At 52.7% G+C, this 15,837-nt stretch overlaps 1 protein-coding gene across 3 annotated transcripts; it reads right to left on the reverse strand.

Annotated features, from left to right (window-relative positions):
- Positions 1–3,568: 3,568 nt before the first annotated feature.
- LOC135967875 (TBC1 domain family member 3B-like) lies at positions 3,569–12,950 on the reverse strand. Of its 3 annotated transcripts, none has more exons than XM_065532528.1 (14): positions 12,879–12,950; positions 12,634–12,716; positions 11,297–11,336; positions 10,730–10,810; positions 10,170–10,277; positions 9,731–9,840; positions 8,457–8,505; positions 7,811–7,931; positions 7,011–7,105; positions 6,576–6,662; positions 6,006–6,105; positions 5,483–5,635; positions 4,151–4,513; positions 3,569–3,965 (listed from the first exon to the last, which is right to left on the reverse strand). In XM_065532528.1, exons 1-14 carry the CDS (start codon positions 12,948–12,950, stop codon positions 3,718–3,720), a joined length of 1,710 nt encoding a protein of 569 aa, XP_065388600.1. In that variant the 3' UTR covers positions 3,569–3,717. The 3 variants fall into 3 exon arrangements, with proteins under 3 accessions (XP_065388600.1, XP_065388599.1, XP_065388601.1); XM_065532527.1 differs by having other exon boundaries at positions 11,297–11,519; XM_065532529.1 differs by lacking the exon at positions 6,576–6,662.
- Positions 12,951–15,837: the final 2,887 nt, after the last annotated feature.

Below are 15,837 nucleotides of genomic sequence, written 5' to 3' on the forward strand. Positions count from 1 at the left end.
ATAGAATTGTTCAGTTTTGTTGACCTTTTTAAAGAAAGTTTTGGGCTTTGTTAATTTTTTATGCCATCTCCCTGTTTTCTATTTTGTTAAACTTCTGCTCTTTATTATTTCTTTCCTACTACTTACTATGTGTTATATTTTCCTCTTCTTTTCTAACTTAAAAAGGTGGAAACTTAGGTCTTTTCTTTTAGATATTCTTTTCTAATGAAAATATATGTGCTGTAAGTTCCTCTCTGTTGCTTTTATTGAATCCCACAAGTTGTGTTATTTTTGTTTTTGTTTTTGCCACTGTTGTTGTTGTTTTGAGACAGGGTCTCAATTTGTCACCTAGGCCGGAGGGCAGTGGTGTGATCTCGGCTCACTGAAGCCCCAACCTCCTGGGTTCAAGCGATCCTGCTGTCTTAGCCCCTCAGGTAGCTGGGACTACGGGCGCATGCCACCTTATCTGGCTCATGTTTTGTATTTGTCATAGAGACAGAGCTTCACCATGTTGCCCAGGCTGGTCTCAAGCTCCTGAGCTCAAGCCATTAACAGGCGTCAGCCACCACTCTCCCAGCCTACATCTCAAATTTTGATAAATTTCATATTTGTTGCCATTCCGTTCAAGACATTTTCCACTTTCCCTTGTGCCTTTCTCTTCACTATCTTAGTCTGTCTTGGACAGAAGTAGAAGTCTTCTGCTGTTTGTTCTTAACATTGATTTTCCCTCTTCTCTTCTGTTTTTTTGTGATTAGTTTTTAGCGCTGTATTTTAATCAGTTTAGCAATGCAACGGTTAGTACTGCATTTAAATTTAATTAATTACATTAAATTGCCTTCAATTGCCTTTTTGGCCATATCTCTTCCTATATAGATAAGTATTTATATTTATATAGTGGTTGCTATACGGATTATAATTTTCTTATCAGTAAATTGAGTCTACTGAGTGTATCCCTTTTTTGTGTTTTTTCTTTTTGAGACAGAGTCTTGCTGTGTTGCCCAGGCTGGACTGCAGTGGCAGTATCTTGGCTCACTGCAAGCTCCACCTCCCAGGTTCAAGCAGTCCTCCTGCCTCAGCCTCCTGCGTGGCTGGGACTACAGGCACACACCACTGCACTCAGCTAATTTTTGTATTTTTAGTGGAGACATGGTTTCGCTATATTGGCCAGGCTGCTCTGAAACTCCTGACCTCAAGTGATCTGCCCGCCTTGGCTATCCAAAGTGTTGGGATCACAGGCGTGAGCCACCTCACCCGGCCTGTGTGTATCACTGAACACGAAATGTAGAATGAAATCATAGAGACTTCTTTCACCTGTTGCTTTTCCAGTCTTTGTTATAGTTTTATCAGAAAGCTACACACATTCACAAACCAACCAGTGTTTTAATCTTTAATGTACATGGTCATTTGCATTGTAAATGAGTGCGAAGGCATTAATGTTTTATATCTTCATTATATATTCAGTGTGCCTCCATGTTTATCACTCTTCATGTTTTTCTTCAGTTCTGAGCTTCCTTCTGGAATCATTTTCCTATTACCCAAGGAAAATTGTTTGGTGTTCCCTTTAATGGAAATCTTTTAAAAAATGTTTTCTGGCTTTATTTAGTTATCTAGTTTTTCTTTTTATAACTTCCCTTTTGTTTTTAAAATTTTCATTTCTTTCCCTTAGTTTTCTGTAGTTTTATTAACGTCCCTTGGTGTATATGTTTATTTACTCTGATTTATAGTGGTTCTTCAGTCAGTGGCTTTGGGTCTTCTGTTCTGGAAAATTTTCAGGTATTATCAATATATAAAAGAATATTAATATTGATAGTGAATCTTGGTATACATTTAGTGAATAAAATTAATCTGTAGGAAACTCTTTATATTTTCAACACCTTTAGTTAGTTGGATTTTGGCCCCAATTATACATTTTGTGATGATCACTTTGTTTCTCATTTTCTGCTGAATTCCTATCACCCATTTATTTATTTTCAATTTTATTTACTGGGACACAGTAAAATTGAAGTAAGGCTGTTTTGTAACTCACTTAAAAACCTTCAGAAAAATATATTTCAATACAACTTTGGGAATTCTTTAGATTTGGTCACTGTTTGCTGTCACACAGGATCATGGTGTTGGTACCATTTGATTGGGTGTTACATATTTGTATCCGTGTTCCTTTGAAGGGTCAGTATGTCTGATGTCCCGAGTGTCTATTTCTCATTCTTTTTAATGGTAGATATTCATACACTGAAGCTTTAAGGCTTATTTTTCTTTTAGTTTCTAATTTTAAATTATGATCTTTCCCTTGTTGAATGGGGCTATTTCTTTTTAAAATAAATACTACAAGGGTCCCCTGTCTTACGAAATGAGCAGATTAGGTCTCTAACACTCTGGCCCTGGTATATGAATTACTTAAGAGTGTGTATCTGTATATCCTTTGATGCTGAATGCTTTGATTTATTTTAATGACTAGCAAAAATTTTGAGATTATAAAATTGAACATTTTTCTTCCTAGGTGTAATAAGCATATTGAAATATTCATTTTCTAAATGAGAGATGATATGTATAAAATTTTAAAAATGGACTTTGAAGATTGTGCAGATAGAATTTTCTTATTGCTAATTATAGACATGATGTGATCCCATTTGGTAGTTGGGAAAAAATGTCTAACAATTTAATAAGATTGTATCATCTTTACATTTGCATGGAATTTGAACTTTTTTATAGTGATTTTTATCTAGTTTACACCAGTTAGATGTGGCACCACCAACTTTTAAACACCTCAAATAACTCATCTTCGTACTTAATTATGCAATGGTACAAGTGTTTTAAACAGAAATGTGAGATGCTTTTTAGTAATGCTTTGAAAAGTGCATGAGTCTAATACTGACATTTCCTTTAATGTTTTTATTTTTTTCTTTATTTGCTCTATCAAATATAATGTGCAGGAATTTTTTCTTATTGAACTACAGAGATAAATTTTTAGAAAACTGTATACCTTAATACTGATGGTATAACAGTCTTCTTGCTTTCCCTAGTGGCATAAAGTAACACTTCAAATATTTACCTTTCTATTCTTCAGTGGTGCAATCATGGCTCACTGCTTCCTGGAAGTCATGGGCTCCAGCAGTCCTCCTGCCTCAAGGTCCTCACTAGGTGGGACCATAGACACACGCCACCAGGCCTGGCTAATTTCTTTGACTTTTCTCTAGGGACAGGGTTCACCTGTGTTTCCCAGCCTGGTCTCAGACTTCCAGACTCAAGTGAACCTGAACCTCCCGCCTTGACCTCTCAACTTGCTGAGATTACACGTGTCAGTCACCACACCCGGCCTAAATTTATTATGTGCCATGGTACTGCAAAACGCCATAATTAGGGGCAGCTGGATGGAAGGTGTAGGAGGACACTGTAGTGCCTTTTCAATATTTCTGTATCTCTAAAACAATTTCAACAGAAAACATTTATTTTAAAACAGGAAGGGGGTTACCATCTATGAGTTGAAAATACAAAGGCAGGCACACGGTGTTGTCAGAATTCAGAAAGCTGGTCACACGGCTGGGGGTGCTGGGAGGGGCTGGGCATGCTTGGCTTTGTGATCTGGGGGCTAGTGTGTTCCATCTGTGAAGGTCTTTCAAGCTGCACACTTTCTTAATCAATTTTCATAAGTTTAACAAAAAATAAAGCGAAGAGGCAAAGCTGGCTTGGGTTGTTAAGCCTCGGGAAATTATCCAGCCATGAGCCCTGGCCCAGATGCTTCTAGAAGCCTGGAGGGAACTGAGAACTTTCCAAGTAGAGGTGGCAGAGGCAAGGCCCTGAGGTGGGAGCGCACTGCTGCTCGTGCATAGCTGTTAAGGAGGTGTCCTGGTTGGAATCAGTGCTGGGTGCACTGCAGGGCTGGAAGTCCATGTCCACACTGTGGCTCAGTGCAGTGAAAGCCAATCTCACCCCCTCCGCAGGGTGTTCTGCCTGCCAGCAGGTGGCCAGCTGGTCTTCCTGGGATACGGTGCCATTGTAGAAATTGGGTGCAAGTCTCTTGTCCGCAGATGGGGTGCCCTGTTGCAGTGGGATGTCTCCTGATCTCCCTCAGTCCTGATGGCCTTGGCAGGGCTTGGTGTCAGGGTCCCCATGGGCTTCCCAGGCTAGCCCTGTCCCATAGTCCCGGGGCTGTCCAGGACACATTCAGAAGGAACACGGACCAAGCAGCTCTGTTCGAAATCATAATGGGGGAACCAAGGGCCCCCTACATCCAGGTCCGTCGGGAGCCGGGGCATCGAGTTCCACTCCAGGAATCTCCAGGAACCCTGAGGTCTTCCCTGAGCCGGGGCCGGGCTGGGCACACCCCAAGTGCCCACAGGGTAGATGTCTTCCCGGACAGCCCCACCAGGACAGGATGTGGAAGAACAAGGTGCCCACGGTGGGGAAACTAGCCAAATGGGCCGCTGGAACCGGGCTGGTGGGCCTGGAGGGGCCTGCCTGTCCCCCTTGCAGAGGGTCATCCTGCCATGTGAAGCCGGCACAGGCCTGGGTGTTGAGGACACTTGCTCGGGTTTGGCTGAAAGGAAAACAGACGTGGTCAGCGTCTCTAATGAGCCTATGCAGGCCTTTCCTGGCTGGGCCCCACCTGCCTGGGTCTCTGGAGTCCTCGGGGTCTCTGTGTGGCCCCCGGGGTCTGACACTGAGGACATGCCTGTAGTCTGCTGATCCCAGAGGGAGGGGTGTGTGCCACCTGGCATGGGGAAGCTGTCAGGGCATGACAGGTGGCTCCTGGCACTGCCCCCAGGGTTCGGACTGGCTGGGGGCTTCCTACCACACACCCTCGTCCCAGGGCTGTTGGGCCAGGGATACAGCCCCTAGTGAGAACTCAGGTGGGAGGGGACTTGGATGTCACCCAGCCCCTTGCAACCTCTCATGGGGAACCGTCTACGCAGTGGGTGATTGGGCCTTGACATGGGTCATCCTCTGCCCTCCTGGGCTGTCCAGTCCATGCCAGGACTGACCGTTCCCACATCTGGCTGAAATCTTGGCTCTGGGCCCGGGATCCTGCCTATACCCTCTCCCTGAATGCTCTGGTGTCAGGGACACCCGATTCCCTTGTCTCCCTGGCTCAAGGCTGGTTGTCCTGGCAACCTTGGAGGAGCGTGCAGCAGTGAGGGGCCTCTGCTGCTCTCTGAGGCTGTGGCTGCTTGCAGGGAGGGGCAGGGTTTCCCACAAATGGGTCTGGCTCATCTAGTGCCCTAGAGGGTCCTATAAGGGAGAGACAGAGACACTGTGGATAGTGGGAGGGGGCTTGTTGGACGGTCATGCCCACATTCTCCTCCTGCAAGCACAACACATCCAGTACACACGCACTGAGCGCCTGCCCTGAGGAGTGGTGGGCCTCCTGTACTTAGAGTCCAGGAGGAAGAGGAGAAAAAAAGGTGAAGAGGAAGGCCCAGGTAGTAGGGTTGCGGGTCTCGGGCACTCCCCCACTATTGACTGCCCCAGAGGGTGACATGGGAGGGGACATGGCACTGGAGCCCACCTGGGGGTGGCAGGTCCCCTTGCTTCCTCGTTAGTTTCTTCGTAGAGGTCCTAAGATGCTTGAGCACAGCGTCATCATCCAACTCCCAAGTATGGAAGAACTGGTTCCGAAAACGTGCCCACAGGCCAGATCTGGATGTCTTCATGAGGCGCTCTACGGACAGGGTGGACATCAGGCCAGGAGAGTTCCCTGGGAGGGGGCACAGCTGATACCTCGTAGCCACTTCAGTCTCCCACTGGGCAGTGCTGGATCCTTTTGTGGCCACCCCAGGGGCCCAGATGTGCACAAGAGCCTGTGGCTGGAGGGCCACCTGGGCAAGGAAGTGCTCACGACACTCCTGACTTTCATCTGGGTCATGTGGGGGACAGGCTCGGTGTCTCAGTCCCCTGCCCAGCCCACCTGGCCAGACCTCCCTACAGACCAGAACAGAGGATCATGAGGACAGTGTGAGGAAGCTGGCCTCCGGACAGTCTGGGTCTGACCCCAGGGCTCCCCACGCCCCACCGGGCACACGGAGACTTACTCCTCTGAACTTTAAAGGCAATGCTTGTCATCGGCATCAACACTTGTTCTCCTTCCAGCAAATACACGTCCCACAGGCGCAGGATGAGCCCAAGAGAGATCTGTGGGGACAGCAGGTGTGGGAGAACCTGGCCCTTCCAGGCTGGGGCTGGTGGCTCGAGCTGGGTCCATTGGGGATTCAGTCCCCAGAGTCAGTGACCTTCGCCATGAGGGTCGCCTGAGCCCTCCAGGGCGCTGGGTCAGACAAGGTCTTGCAGCTCCTCATGGGGGGCACTCATTTGAGGGGGGATGTGGCTCCTGGAGAGAGGGGCTTGCCCAGGGCATGAGGCTTCCCTGAGCCCTCTCAAGTCGGGTCCTGGCCCTGTCTGCCCATGAGACTGGGCCTGAGCCCCAGCCTTTGCCCTGGGATGACCCCTCTTGGGCAGAGGGTTTTGTTTGGGTTTCCTGTGGGGACCCCCTTGTGGGCGGAGCCTCCTGTGGGCTGTGGGTGAGCCAGACCCCCGGGCTGGGGAAGCAGGGCACTGCAGGGCAAGGAGGGTCCCTGAGCCAGGGTCTCCCTGTGCCTTCTTACCCCGTCATTCAACATCTGGAGAAGCCAGCCTAACGAGGAATCCTGTGCGCAAAGACCTTCCTTGTCCTGATGGGAGGAACAGAGGTGCTCAGGGCCCCCTGGGCTGCCCTAAAAACTTCCCTCTTCCAGGGCCTCTGAAGACCCTTCCCCTAGTGCAGAACACTGGGCGGTGTCCAGGGCTCCCCACAACACCGTCCCCTTCCCACACTCCCGGTGGACACACTGCCCTTTGCCCTGCTCTGCGGGAGCTGGGCCCCCATCCCTGTGCCTCTGTCCTATAGACCAACTCCCGGCCCATGGAGAACCCGACGTCCCAGGTCAGGCCCTGGCTGGACTCAGCCAATCACCAGCCCCACCAGGGGCTCCAGGCCCCGTTCCTCCAGCCCCACGAGAGGCAGGGCCTCTGGGGAAGAACCGAGGGGACCATAAACTCACCAGACGCCACATGGTCTTGGGTTGTGACGTGGGGACCACATGCTCCTGATGGTCTTGGAGTCCCTGGACTATCCCGCCATTTGAACTGTGGAACCCTGAGAAGCCCCCAGCCCGTCATGAAATCAGAGCCTTCCCCCAAGATGTGGAGCCATCAACTGGAAGAGCTGGGCACCTGCAGAGGCCCCCAAACCGCAAGGCCTCCCACCCTCCCATCTGATGACCTCACCATGCAGCCTTTGCCCTGGGGAGGTGGGGCAGGAACATCCCCTGGAGCCTGACTGGAGGTTCCCCTGGACGCCTCTTGGACCAGGGTGCAAAAAGGGCAAGCCTGACTTTGAGGCCACAAAAAGGTGGCCAGAACAGGGTGGGTGCTGGGCTTCCTGGTCATCTCCTGAGAGTGAGGTCGGGCCAGGGGACACGGGATGGGGAGATGCTGCCACCTGGGCTTGGTCGGCCCATTTGTGGGCACCAAGGGCAACTGGAGGCCGGGTAGCTGGAGGGCAGGAGGACTCTCAGAGAGGAGACAGCTGCACAGAGAGCCGGAGGGCGTGGCAGCAGGACACAGAGGGTGGCCACGGGGAGGATGAGATGTCCTCCGCTGATGGGGATGAAAGGCGTCTGACTTGGGCTTTGGGGGTCAGCCGCGAACTCCCGTGGGACCCTCAGCAGAGACATCCTAAAGGCTCCCAACAAGCTGGCAACACAAGGAAGGTGCCTTGGCTGAAAGCTGAAATCATCTGGCCAGGGTGGCTGCCCCCGGGACTCACTGCATGAAGTCTTGGGGGCAGCTGTCCACCTACCTTGCAGGGAGTGCCTCTCACTGGCCAGCAGCTGCACCAGTGCCCAGAATGCATCCTCCTCAGGCAGATACAGGAGAAACAAGGCCGCGATGGGGCTCAGATCCCTGCAGTAGCCCACCTCCTGCAAGAGCCAGAGTCACCGTGAAAGGACATCACCTGGGAGGACTGAGGTCTCTTGGGAGGACTCATGTCATTGGAGACGGGAGAGGTGACTGGGGAGGCTTCCTCTGAAGAAGAGGCTTCCTCAGGGTGCAAATTCATTTCATGACAAGAGCCAAGTCCATCAGGCACTTCAGCACCTTGTCCAAAATGTCTCCTGATGGCACCGTCCTGCGTGTGACCCTGCCAAGCTCCTGGGCTTTGGGGCAGCCCCAGGAGGAGGGCGTCATTACAGGTTCTGAGAAGTAGTGGTCAGACCCAGGTAACACCAGGAGTCCAGGCCCTGACTCCTTTGTGTCTCAGCTTGACCCCTTGAGACCACCCCCTTGCTTGGAGGTTTATGCCAGCAGTGATCTGGAGTCCTACATCCTATATCCTGGTGGCTCACAAATACTAACTTTAAAAGAAGCGACAGCACCCCCACCAGACACCCACTCCTGTGAACAGGGAAATACTGCCCGGGAATGTCACTGCCGGGAATACTCACCGGGTTATACTGCGAATATGCCAGGAGGATGGAGAATAGTTCCCGCTGCCTAGGAAACAGAGAAAGGAGGCTTTTGTTTGTTTTGTGCAGATGCCGTTGGTTTCACTTTGTCCACAAAGCCTAACAACAAACCCCATTTCAGGTTCAGATGATTCACCAGATAAGCAGTGAGCTCTTCAGGTCCTTTGAGGGAATGTTTCAGTAAAATCCACATCTGTGACATGCAGATAGCCCATTTGTACAGTGACTTGCCTGATCCTTTTCACTCTGATTTTTTTTTTTCAGTTTGCACACACGCCAGTTCAGTCTTTGGATGTACAGTTCCTCCACGGTTCTAAACCAATGGGCAGAGTCTCCCGGCCACCGCTTCAGCCCCTCCTGGAGTGACTCCTTCATCTTCCAAGTCTCCAGGGTGGCCCCTATGCACCTGGCCTCTCCCCGATGTGTCAGCACCTAGCCACCCAGACTGCTTCTCAGTCCCTATGGTTTGGCCTTTTCCAGAATGGCCCAGGAATGGGAATCCTACGTGGTAGCTTATTGTGTCTGGCTCCTTTCCCTCAGCAAAATGCATGTAGGATCCACCCACGTTCATCCGGCCATCACTGGCTCGTTCCCTTTTCTCACTGGGTCTTCCGTTTGGAGGGAGGACCAGCCTTGCTCTCCCCATTCCCGTGTTGAAGGCCATCTCCGAAGTCTCCGTGTATGAGTGACGATGAATTAAGTAGTGAACATCTTATGTGGATGTCAGTTTTCAAATCAGTGGGTTCAATATCTGAGACACTTTGGGGACACGTGGTTGAAGTCCATTGAGCTTTGTGAGTCACTGCCCAACTGGCTGCCAAAGTGGCTGTGCCATGTCACGTTCCCAGCAGACAAGGATGACAGTTTCCAGGACCCCTTATTGCCCCAGCATTTGGTGATGTCATTGTTACCTCGGGAGGCTCTAGGGCCCTCTGTCCTGCCACCCTCCCGTGAGTCCTACCGTGGGTCCCCGTGGGTCAGGGAGAGCACCTTTCACCATTGTGCATGATTTTGTTTGCTGCCTTCTGTCTCCTCAGGATCCTCCTGAGTTCTGGCCCCACGTGTTCCAGTCTGGCCCAGGGCTTGGAACCAGGGAGGTTCTTGTTTCATGGTGCCAGCTGTTCCCTGGGCCAGGAGAGCTCTTGGCAGCTCTGTCATCCCTCCTAGGTGACCCTGGCTTCTGCTCTGGGGAAGGCCCCATCCCTTTCATTCACTCCATGTCTGCTGTGATCCTGTGGCTCCCATAGGCTTACTTGGCTCCGTAGCAATCCCTGAACAAGATGTGAGTCCTTAGTGTCGCCCTCACGTCCTGGTCGATCTGGTGGATGTGTTCAGATGACCTCTTGCCCTTCTCCTTCATGACCTGTAGGGCAGGGCCAAAAGGAGGAAGCAGCCTCAGAACAGATGGAAGACTCCCTGCCCCAAATGGCAGTCGGCCCACAGTCAGCACTCGGGGAAGGAAGGAAAGCAGGAAGGTTTCCTTGTGCACAAAGCTGCTTTTTGGCTTGTTACTGAAGGTGGGGAGGGTCACCGGAGCCGAGTTTGTCTGTGGTGACTATGTCACCGTCCGTGCCCAGGATGTGCATCTGACCATCCCACCCACCCCCCAGGCTGGGCTTGATGCTCCCTCCAGCTGGAGACCTGGGCCCCTGACACGGCCTGTCCTGTTTGTTGTGCTCTGCCTGAGCGTACCTTGTATGTTCTGGGGTTTTTCGACTTGATTTGTTGTATATTCAGGAGGACTGACCACACTTGGCCCCGGATGTTCATGGGAATGCCCTTATATACTCGATCTATCAGCTGTGGGCACAAAACAACCTGGTGTCACAGGCCACGGGGCGACCCCAGTGAGGACCAGAGCCTGAGGATTCTGGAAATGGTTGGTTTTGGCCCCGTGATTCCTCGTTAGAGGTGACATTAAGCTGGGACAGGGTCTCCCTTCCCAGGATTGAAAGAGTGCATGGACACTCAGAGTCGGGACTCTGATCTGAACATTCTCCTGCCTTTGGGTCACCAGGGCATCTCTAGCCTTGAGCTACGGGTGGTCCCAGCCCTAGATTCAGATTCCCTCCCAGCAAGGTGATGCTTGCACGAATAGGCAGGCAAACCACCGACCAGGCCTGCAGTCCTCTGGGTGAGGACAGTGTGCCACCCGCCCTCTGAGAGGCTGATGGCGCCAGGCCACAGCCATGGGTGCCTGTCCCCTGTCTCTGCAGAGAGTGGTTCCGGGGGCCTCTCCCTCCACACATTACTTTTTTACTGTTCTTGTATGTCTCCCATTGTCCCAGCATTTCCATCCACTTGCTCTTTCGTGTTATCTCCCGCCGCATTTGCTGTCAAATGAGAAATGACAAATGAGAAATGTTGGCGTTAGGGGAGCTGCCAGGCTTCCCAGAGCCGCCCATGAATGCTGGGTCTTGGGCTCTGGAGCCCTGGTGGACCCAGCTGGAGGGAACCAGGGAAGGGCAGACCCTAAGGGCTGAGAGCCTTTGTGCAAATGAGCGCCAGTGGGCTGGCTTTGGGACCCCGGGACGTGCCATCCTCAGGCCACAGACACACCAGTCATGGGTCAGGTCCCAGCCTCTGGGTGGGGTCCTGGCCACCCCCAGGCCACAACTGTGGTTCTCATTTTGGAATGTTATCAAACTGCCCAAGTTACCACAACTTGGGGTCAGATCCAGCAGGGACTGCTGCCCCTCCCAGTAAGAGCATGTTGCCCTCACCGGCCACCGCCCCGGCCAGCTGCCTCCTCTGCCTCACCGACCACCCGTCCAGTCCCCACGCCCCTGAACCAGCCCCTCCATGCATCAAGTTCTTACCTTCACCTCCCGAGCAGTGGCAGGAGGCAGCTCTGTCTCACTGTAAGGCAACCCAGGCAGAACTGAGGACCTGCACAGGGCCTGGAGCTGCCCCAGACTGGGAGCCAACCCCCAGAAAGGACAGGCTGTGTCCCTATCCAGCTCAGGGCTCAGCCCAGGAGAAGACACAGGGAAGGGAGGACAAGGGCCTTCCTGTGGGGCTGACTCCCAAGAGGGGCAGGAGCTGGGAGAAGAAGGAGTGCGGGGCCAGTCTGGGCGGGGTTACTGGGGCCCCTGGCGTGGGGGGCGGTCAGGCTGCACAATGGGGCTGCCTGTCCTGGACTAGAGGTGGTGCTTTCTGCTGGAGCTGAGAAAGGTCAGGCCTGAGATGGGATGGGGGCCGCCCAGGGTGGGCGACAGGGCCCTCACAGGAGTCCCTCAGGGAGTGACTGCATCACCCCACCGGGGTCAAGGGAGCCTGCCCTGAGACCTGCCCGGTGTACTCCTGGTGCACCAGGGGCCCATCCCACTTGACAGCCCCAAGGCCCTTGCAAGTTTTGACCTCGCAGCATCCACCTGCCTCTCCCTGCACCTGACCCACACACCCTGCGTTTTAGAAGTGGCACCGCTCATCAGCTCCCTCCCACCCTACCTCCCCCGGGATCCTCTGTCTCTGCATCCTATGATCCCTAAGGGATGGTCTCCTGGCTGAGCTCCTCTTACCTGGCCCCAGATCCCTTCCCAGCACCAGACCCAGGGTCTGTAGCCACAAGCCCTGCTGCCTCCCTGGCCTTAACATGAGATGCCCAGAACGGGGCCCTGCCCGTCTTCTCCCCCATTCCCCTAGGGCCACAGCCCCCACTGTCTCCATCTCCATGCCTTTCCATCTTCCCGATGGGGGCAGTGAGGGCTGTAGCTCTAGGGAAATGAGGGAGGACAGGGGCAGGTGGTCCCTCAGAGACCTGCTGGACAACAGCCCTGAGGCTAGGCCAGGCGTCCCCTCACCCTGTGGCCACAACACATGGATCTCACTGGGGTTGTCTCCAAGTAGAGAGGGCCAGACCCTCAGGCTGCCCCACTCCTCTTGTGCTAACTTGTGGACAGAACTGCTGAGAGTCCAGGGGCCTGACCTAGCCCAGTCTCCATTCCCACCCGCTCCCTAGATGGGCCCCGCACCTCTGGCCTAACAGCAACCTCGGGCTAGACCTGCAGGGGAGCCAGGGAGGAGTTCTGACCCTGGAAAGGAGGTTGACCCGATGTGGTGAGACAGTCCTGCCTCAGAAAGGCCTTTCTGAAAGCAAACCCATCCCTGAGCTGAGACAGGTGCTTCAGGGGTGAGGGGAGCACAGAGGACTCACTGCACAATCCCGAAGCGATCAGTGCTGCTGTAGATTCCAACAGGCTCAGGCCCCATGTCCTCGGGCAGCCCAGCTCGGTGTCCCTGTAACCCAGAGGGAGGCTTGGTGAGGGGTCCAAGGTAAAGAGTGCAAGGGCCTGGAGGTAGTGGCCACCCGTGCCCACCCTGTTCTCCTAGGGAGCCCAGGACCCTTTGACCAGGGTGCACTGGAAGAGGCCTCCCTCCAAGGAGCAGACCGACCTGTACCTTCTCATAGTTCATAATGATGTTCTCTCGCTCCTGTGCCCGCAAACTATCTGCATCCTCTGCGATTTCCATCCTGTGAGCCAAAAATCATCTAAAAGTTACATTGTACCCGAGAGCTTCGGAGAAAACCTGAACCGCTCCCACCGGGCTCCCAGATGCTGGCTGGCTGCGTAACCCCCATTCCACCACCATCCCCAGGTAAAAAGGGCCCAGACTCAGTGGCCCACACCTGCATGAGTCTCTGGAGTCTCAAGCCCCAAGCAGGGGTGGGCATCATCCCAAGGACTTGACGACAGTGAGACCTGGACAGAGAGTCCAGTTGTCCCCAAATGCCATGAAATGGGGACACACATGCCCCAGCAGGTTGAATAATGTCCACCTGCCAAGGGTGAAGGGCCGATGGTGGGCTATTCCAGGGATGTGGAGGCAGACTGGGTGCAGCGATCAGAGGTCTCTGTACAGTTGGCCTCCTGAGATGCTCAGGGACCACAGAGATGCCCAGTTTCCTACAGGGATCAAAATATCTACTGACTGCTCTGTTCTTCTCCGCTCATCACTTTGGCTCCCGTGGCCCTTCAGTCTGAACTGTGAAGCCACTTTAGGAATAATGCCAGTTGAGCAGGTGGGTGTTCGGTTTGGGGGATGAAAATGATCTATTGTGCTAGTGGAAACCCTCACTCGGGGAGGGACTGGACTCCACCATTCTGAGCTGTCCCTACAGGAGGGGGCTTCATTTTCCCATGTCACTGAGGAAGGACCGTGGGTCCTTGATCCTGGAGAACACCTAGATGGACAGTTCCTCCTGGGAACACTCGGGGTAAAAGGAGGGCGAGGCCTCGAGAGGACCAGACAGAGCAAGAAATACATGGAGAGAACCCCAGTGCCTGGACCCCTTTGAACAGAAGGGAAGATGGTCTCCCCCCAGCCAGCCCTCCAGGGCTCCTTCATTTTCCACAGCTGTCCAAGGGCAGAAGGTTCCCCAGGATAAGGGACCTTGTGTGTTCAGTGGGGCCCACAGCCACCATCAGGACCCAACTTAGAGCACAGAGGTGTTCTGAGGACCCTCCTATCTACCACACCTACAGTGGATCCATCCCAGTGACTCTGCCAGGACCAGGCTCTGCCCCGTCGGGATGGGAAAACTGGGAAGACTTGGGATCTAGGGCAGGGAGGTCACAGGGTTCAGGCCTGAATTCCAGCACAGTGCACAGCAAGGGTGAGAGCAAAACCCAGGTTCATGTCTGGATTCCCAGGCCGGTTACCGCCTCTCTGACCCCAGACATCTCACCTGTCGAATAGGTACACTAGGGAACAGCACTCACTCTATGAAGCCACCATGAGGACGAAAGAGCCAATCGTCTACACTGGCAGTGTAGAACGGGCACCCGGTGAGTGCTCAGGGATGACCCTCCTCGGTAGCTGCCCAGAGGCCAACACCACCCACAGCATAGCCACTGTCCCCAAGTCAGCCTGGAGGGAAGAGAGCAGGTCACACTCACCTGATTCTGATGAATCGGCTGACCTGCGTTATGCCTCTCAGGTAGAAAACCTTCGAGTCCACAAAACTGTTCCCAGATACCACTGTGCGTGTGTAGCTGATACCACTGTGCACGTGTAACTGCTGTAGAACACAGAGGCAGGCCTGAGAGCGGATTGGTGCTAAGCACCAGTGACACTCTGAGGTCATGGCACGCATCACAGTGGGGCCTTGCCCGGGTCAGCAGGGCCCAGAGATGGGGTCCTCCGCTGCCTGAGGCGGCCACATGCCTGCCTGCAATGTGTTTGTGTGCACGCGTTCACAAGTGTACATGGGTAAACACATCTGTACAGGTGTGTGTGCCTTCTCTGGCCAGGCCTGGCTGCCCCACTCGTGTGCACCCAGTTCCTCATCACTGTCATCCTCGAGGTCCAGGACCAGTATCAGAGCATCCACGGGTGTTCACTAACCTCAGCCCTCCTCGCCCAGGGTTGTCCTGGATACACATAAGGGTGGAGGGAAGTGACCACTACTGTTGAATCTCAGAATACAAATGCTAATACTATTACCTAGTGGTCTTTTGCGTGTCTCTAATGGTATCTCTTTTTTAATTTCTGATATTTTAACTGAGTATTTCTCTCCATGACCCTTGAATGTTCTAGCTAGAGGATCCTGTGGGGAAAGTGCCAGGCACACAGTAGGGCCTCACTCTATTCTAGACATGTTATCTAAAATCTGGTTCATCTGTCCTTCCTGCCAGGGCCTAGGGGATGCCAAATTCCAGGGTCCAGAAAGAGCTTGGGATAAAATGAAGCTTCAAGGGGTGGACTTTGACCGGGGCTGAATCTGCCTGTGCCATACAAATGGAGTCTCAAGTCCCAAGATAGGGAGTCCAGATGCCTCAATGCAGGGACCTCTGATTGACACCTGCTGCCCTGTACTCATTAGCAACCTCACTCACCCTACTCTCAAAGCACACTTGGCCGTCATAACCGGGAGCTCTGCATCTGTGGATTCAGCAACAGCAGATGGAAAATATTCAGAAAATAAATTGGATGGTTATGTCTCTACTGAACATGTGCAGACTTTGTTCTTGTCATCATTCCCTAAAGAATACAGTATCACAACTGTTTATGTAGCATCTGCATTGTGTTACAGATCATAAATAATCTAGTAATGGTCTAACGTCTATGGGAGGATGTGCATAGCTTATATGTAAATACTAGGCCATGTTATATCAGAGATTTGAGCATCCATGGATTTTGGCATCCCCGGGACCCTAGAACTAATCCTCCATGGATACCAAAGGATGACTGTATAAACTCACTCAGGAAGGCTTCTTATTGGAGGAAGGGCCCAGGTCAGTACAGACAGGGACATCGTCCTTGGACTACTGTCCATCTGTTCATCCATTTATCCAGTGGCACTACCCTCTAGGACTGTCCCAGTGACAGCCCTAGCAAGTGGAGACATTAAAAAAGA

The sequence above is a fragment of the Macaca fascicularis genome, chromosome 16, assembly GCF_037993035.2.
Source record: "Macaca fascicularis isolate 582-1 chromosome 16, T2T-MFA8v1.1".
Taxonomy (NCBI): Eukaryota; Metazoa; Chordata; class Mammalia; order Primates; family Cercopithecidae; genus Macaca; species Macaca fascicularis.

Bases quoted from the DNA above. Each gene is read 5' to 3' on its own strand.
- LOC135967875 (XM_065532527.1), bottom strand. From the start codon at position 12,950: ATGGAAATCGCAGAGGATGCAGATAGTTTGCGGGCACAGGAGCGAGAG. The intron at 12,717-12,878 runs GTACAGGTCGGT...TCTGGGTTACAG, and splicing joins TCATTATGAACTATGAGAAG to GGACACCGAGCTGGGCTGCC. The intron at 8,506-9,730 runs GTAAGCCTATGG...TCTGTTTCCTAG, and splicing joins AGGGATTGCTACGGAGCCAA to GCAGCGGGAACTATTCTCCA.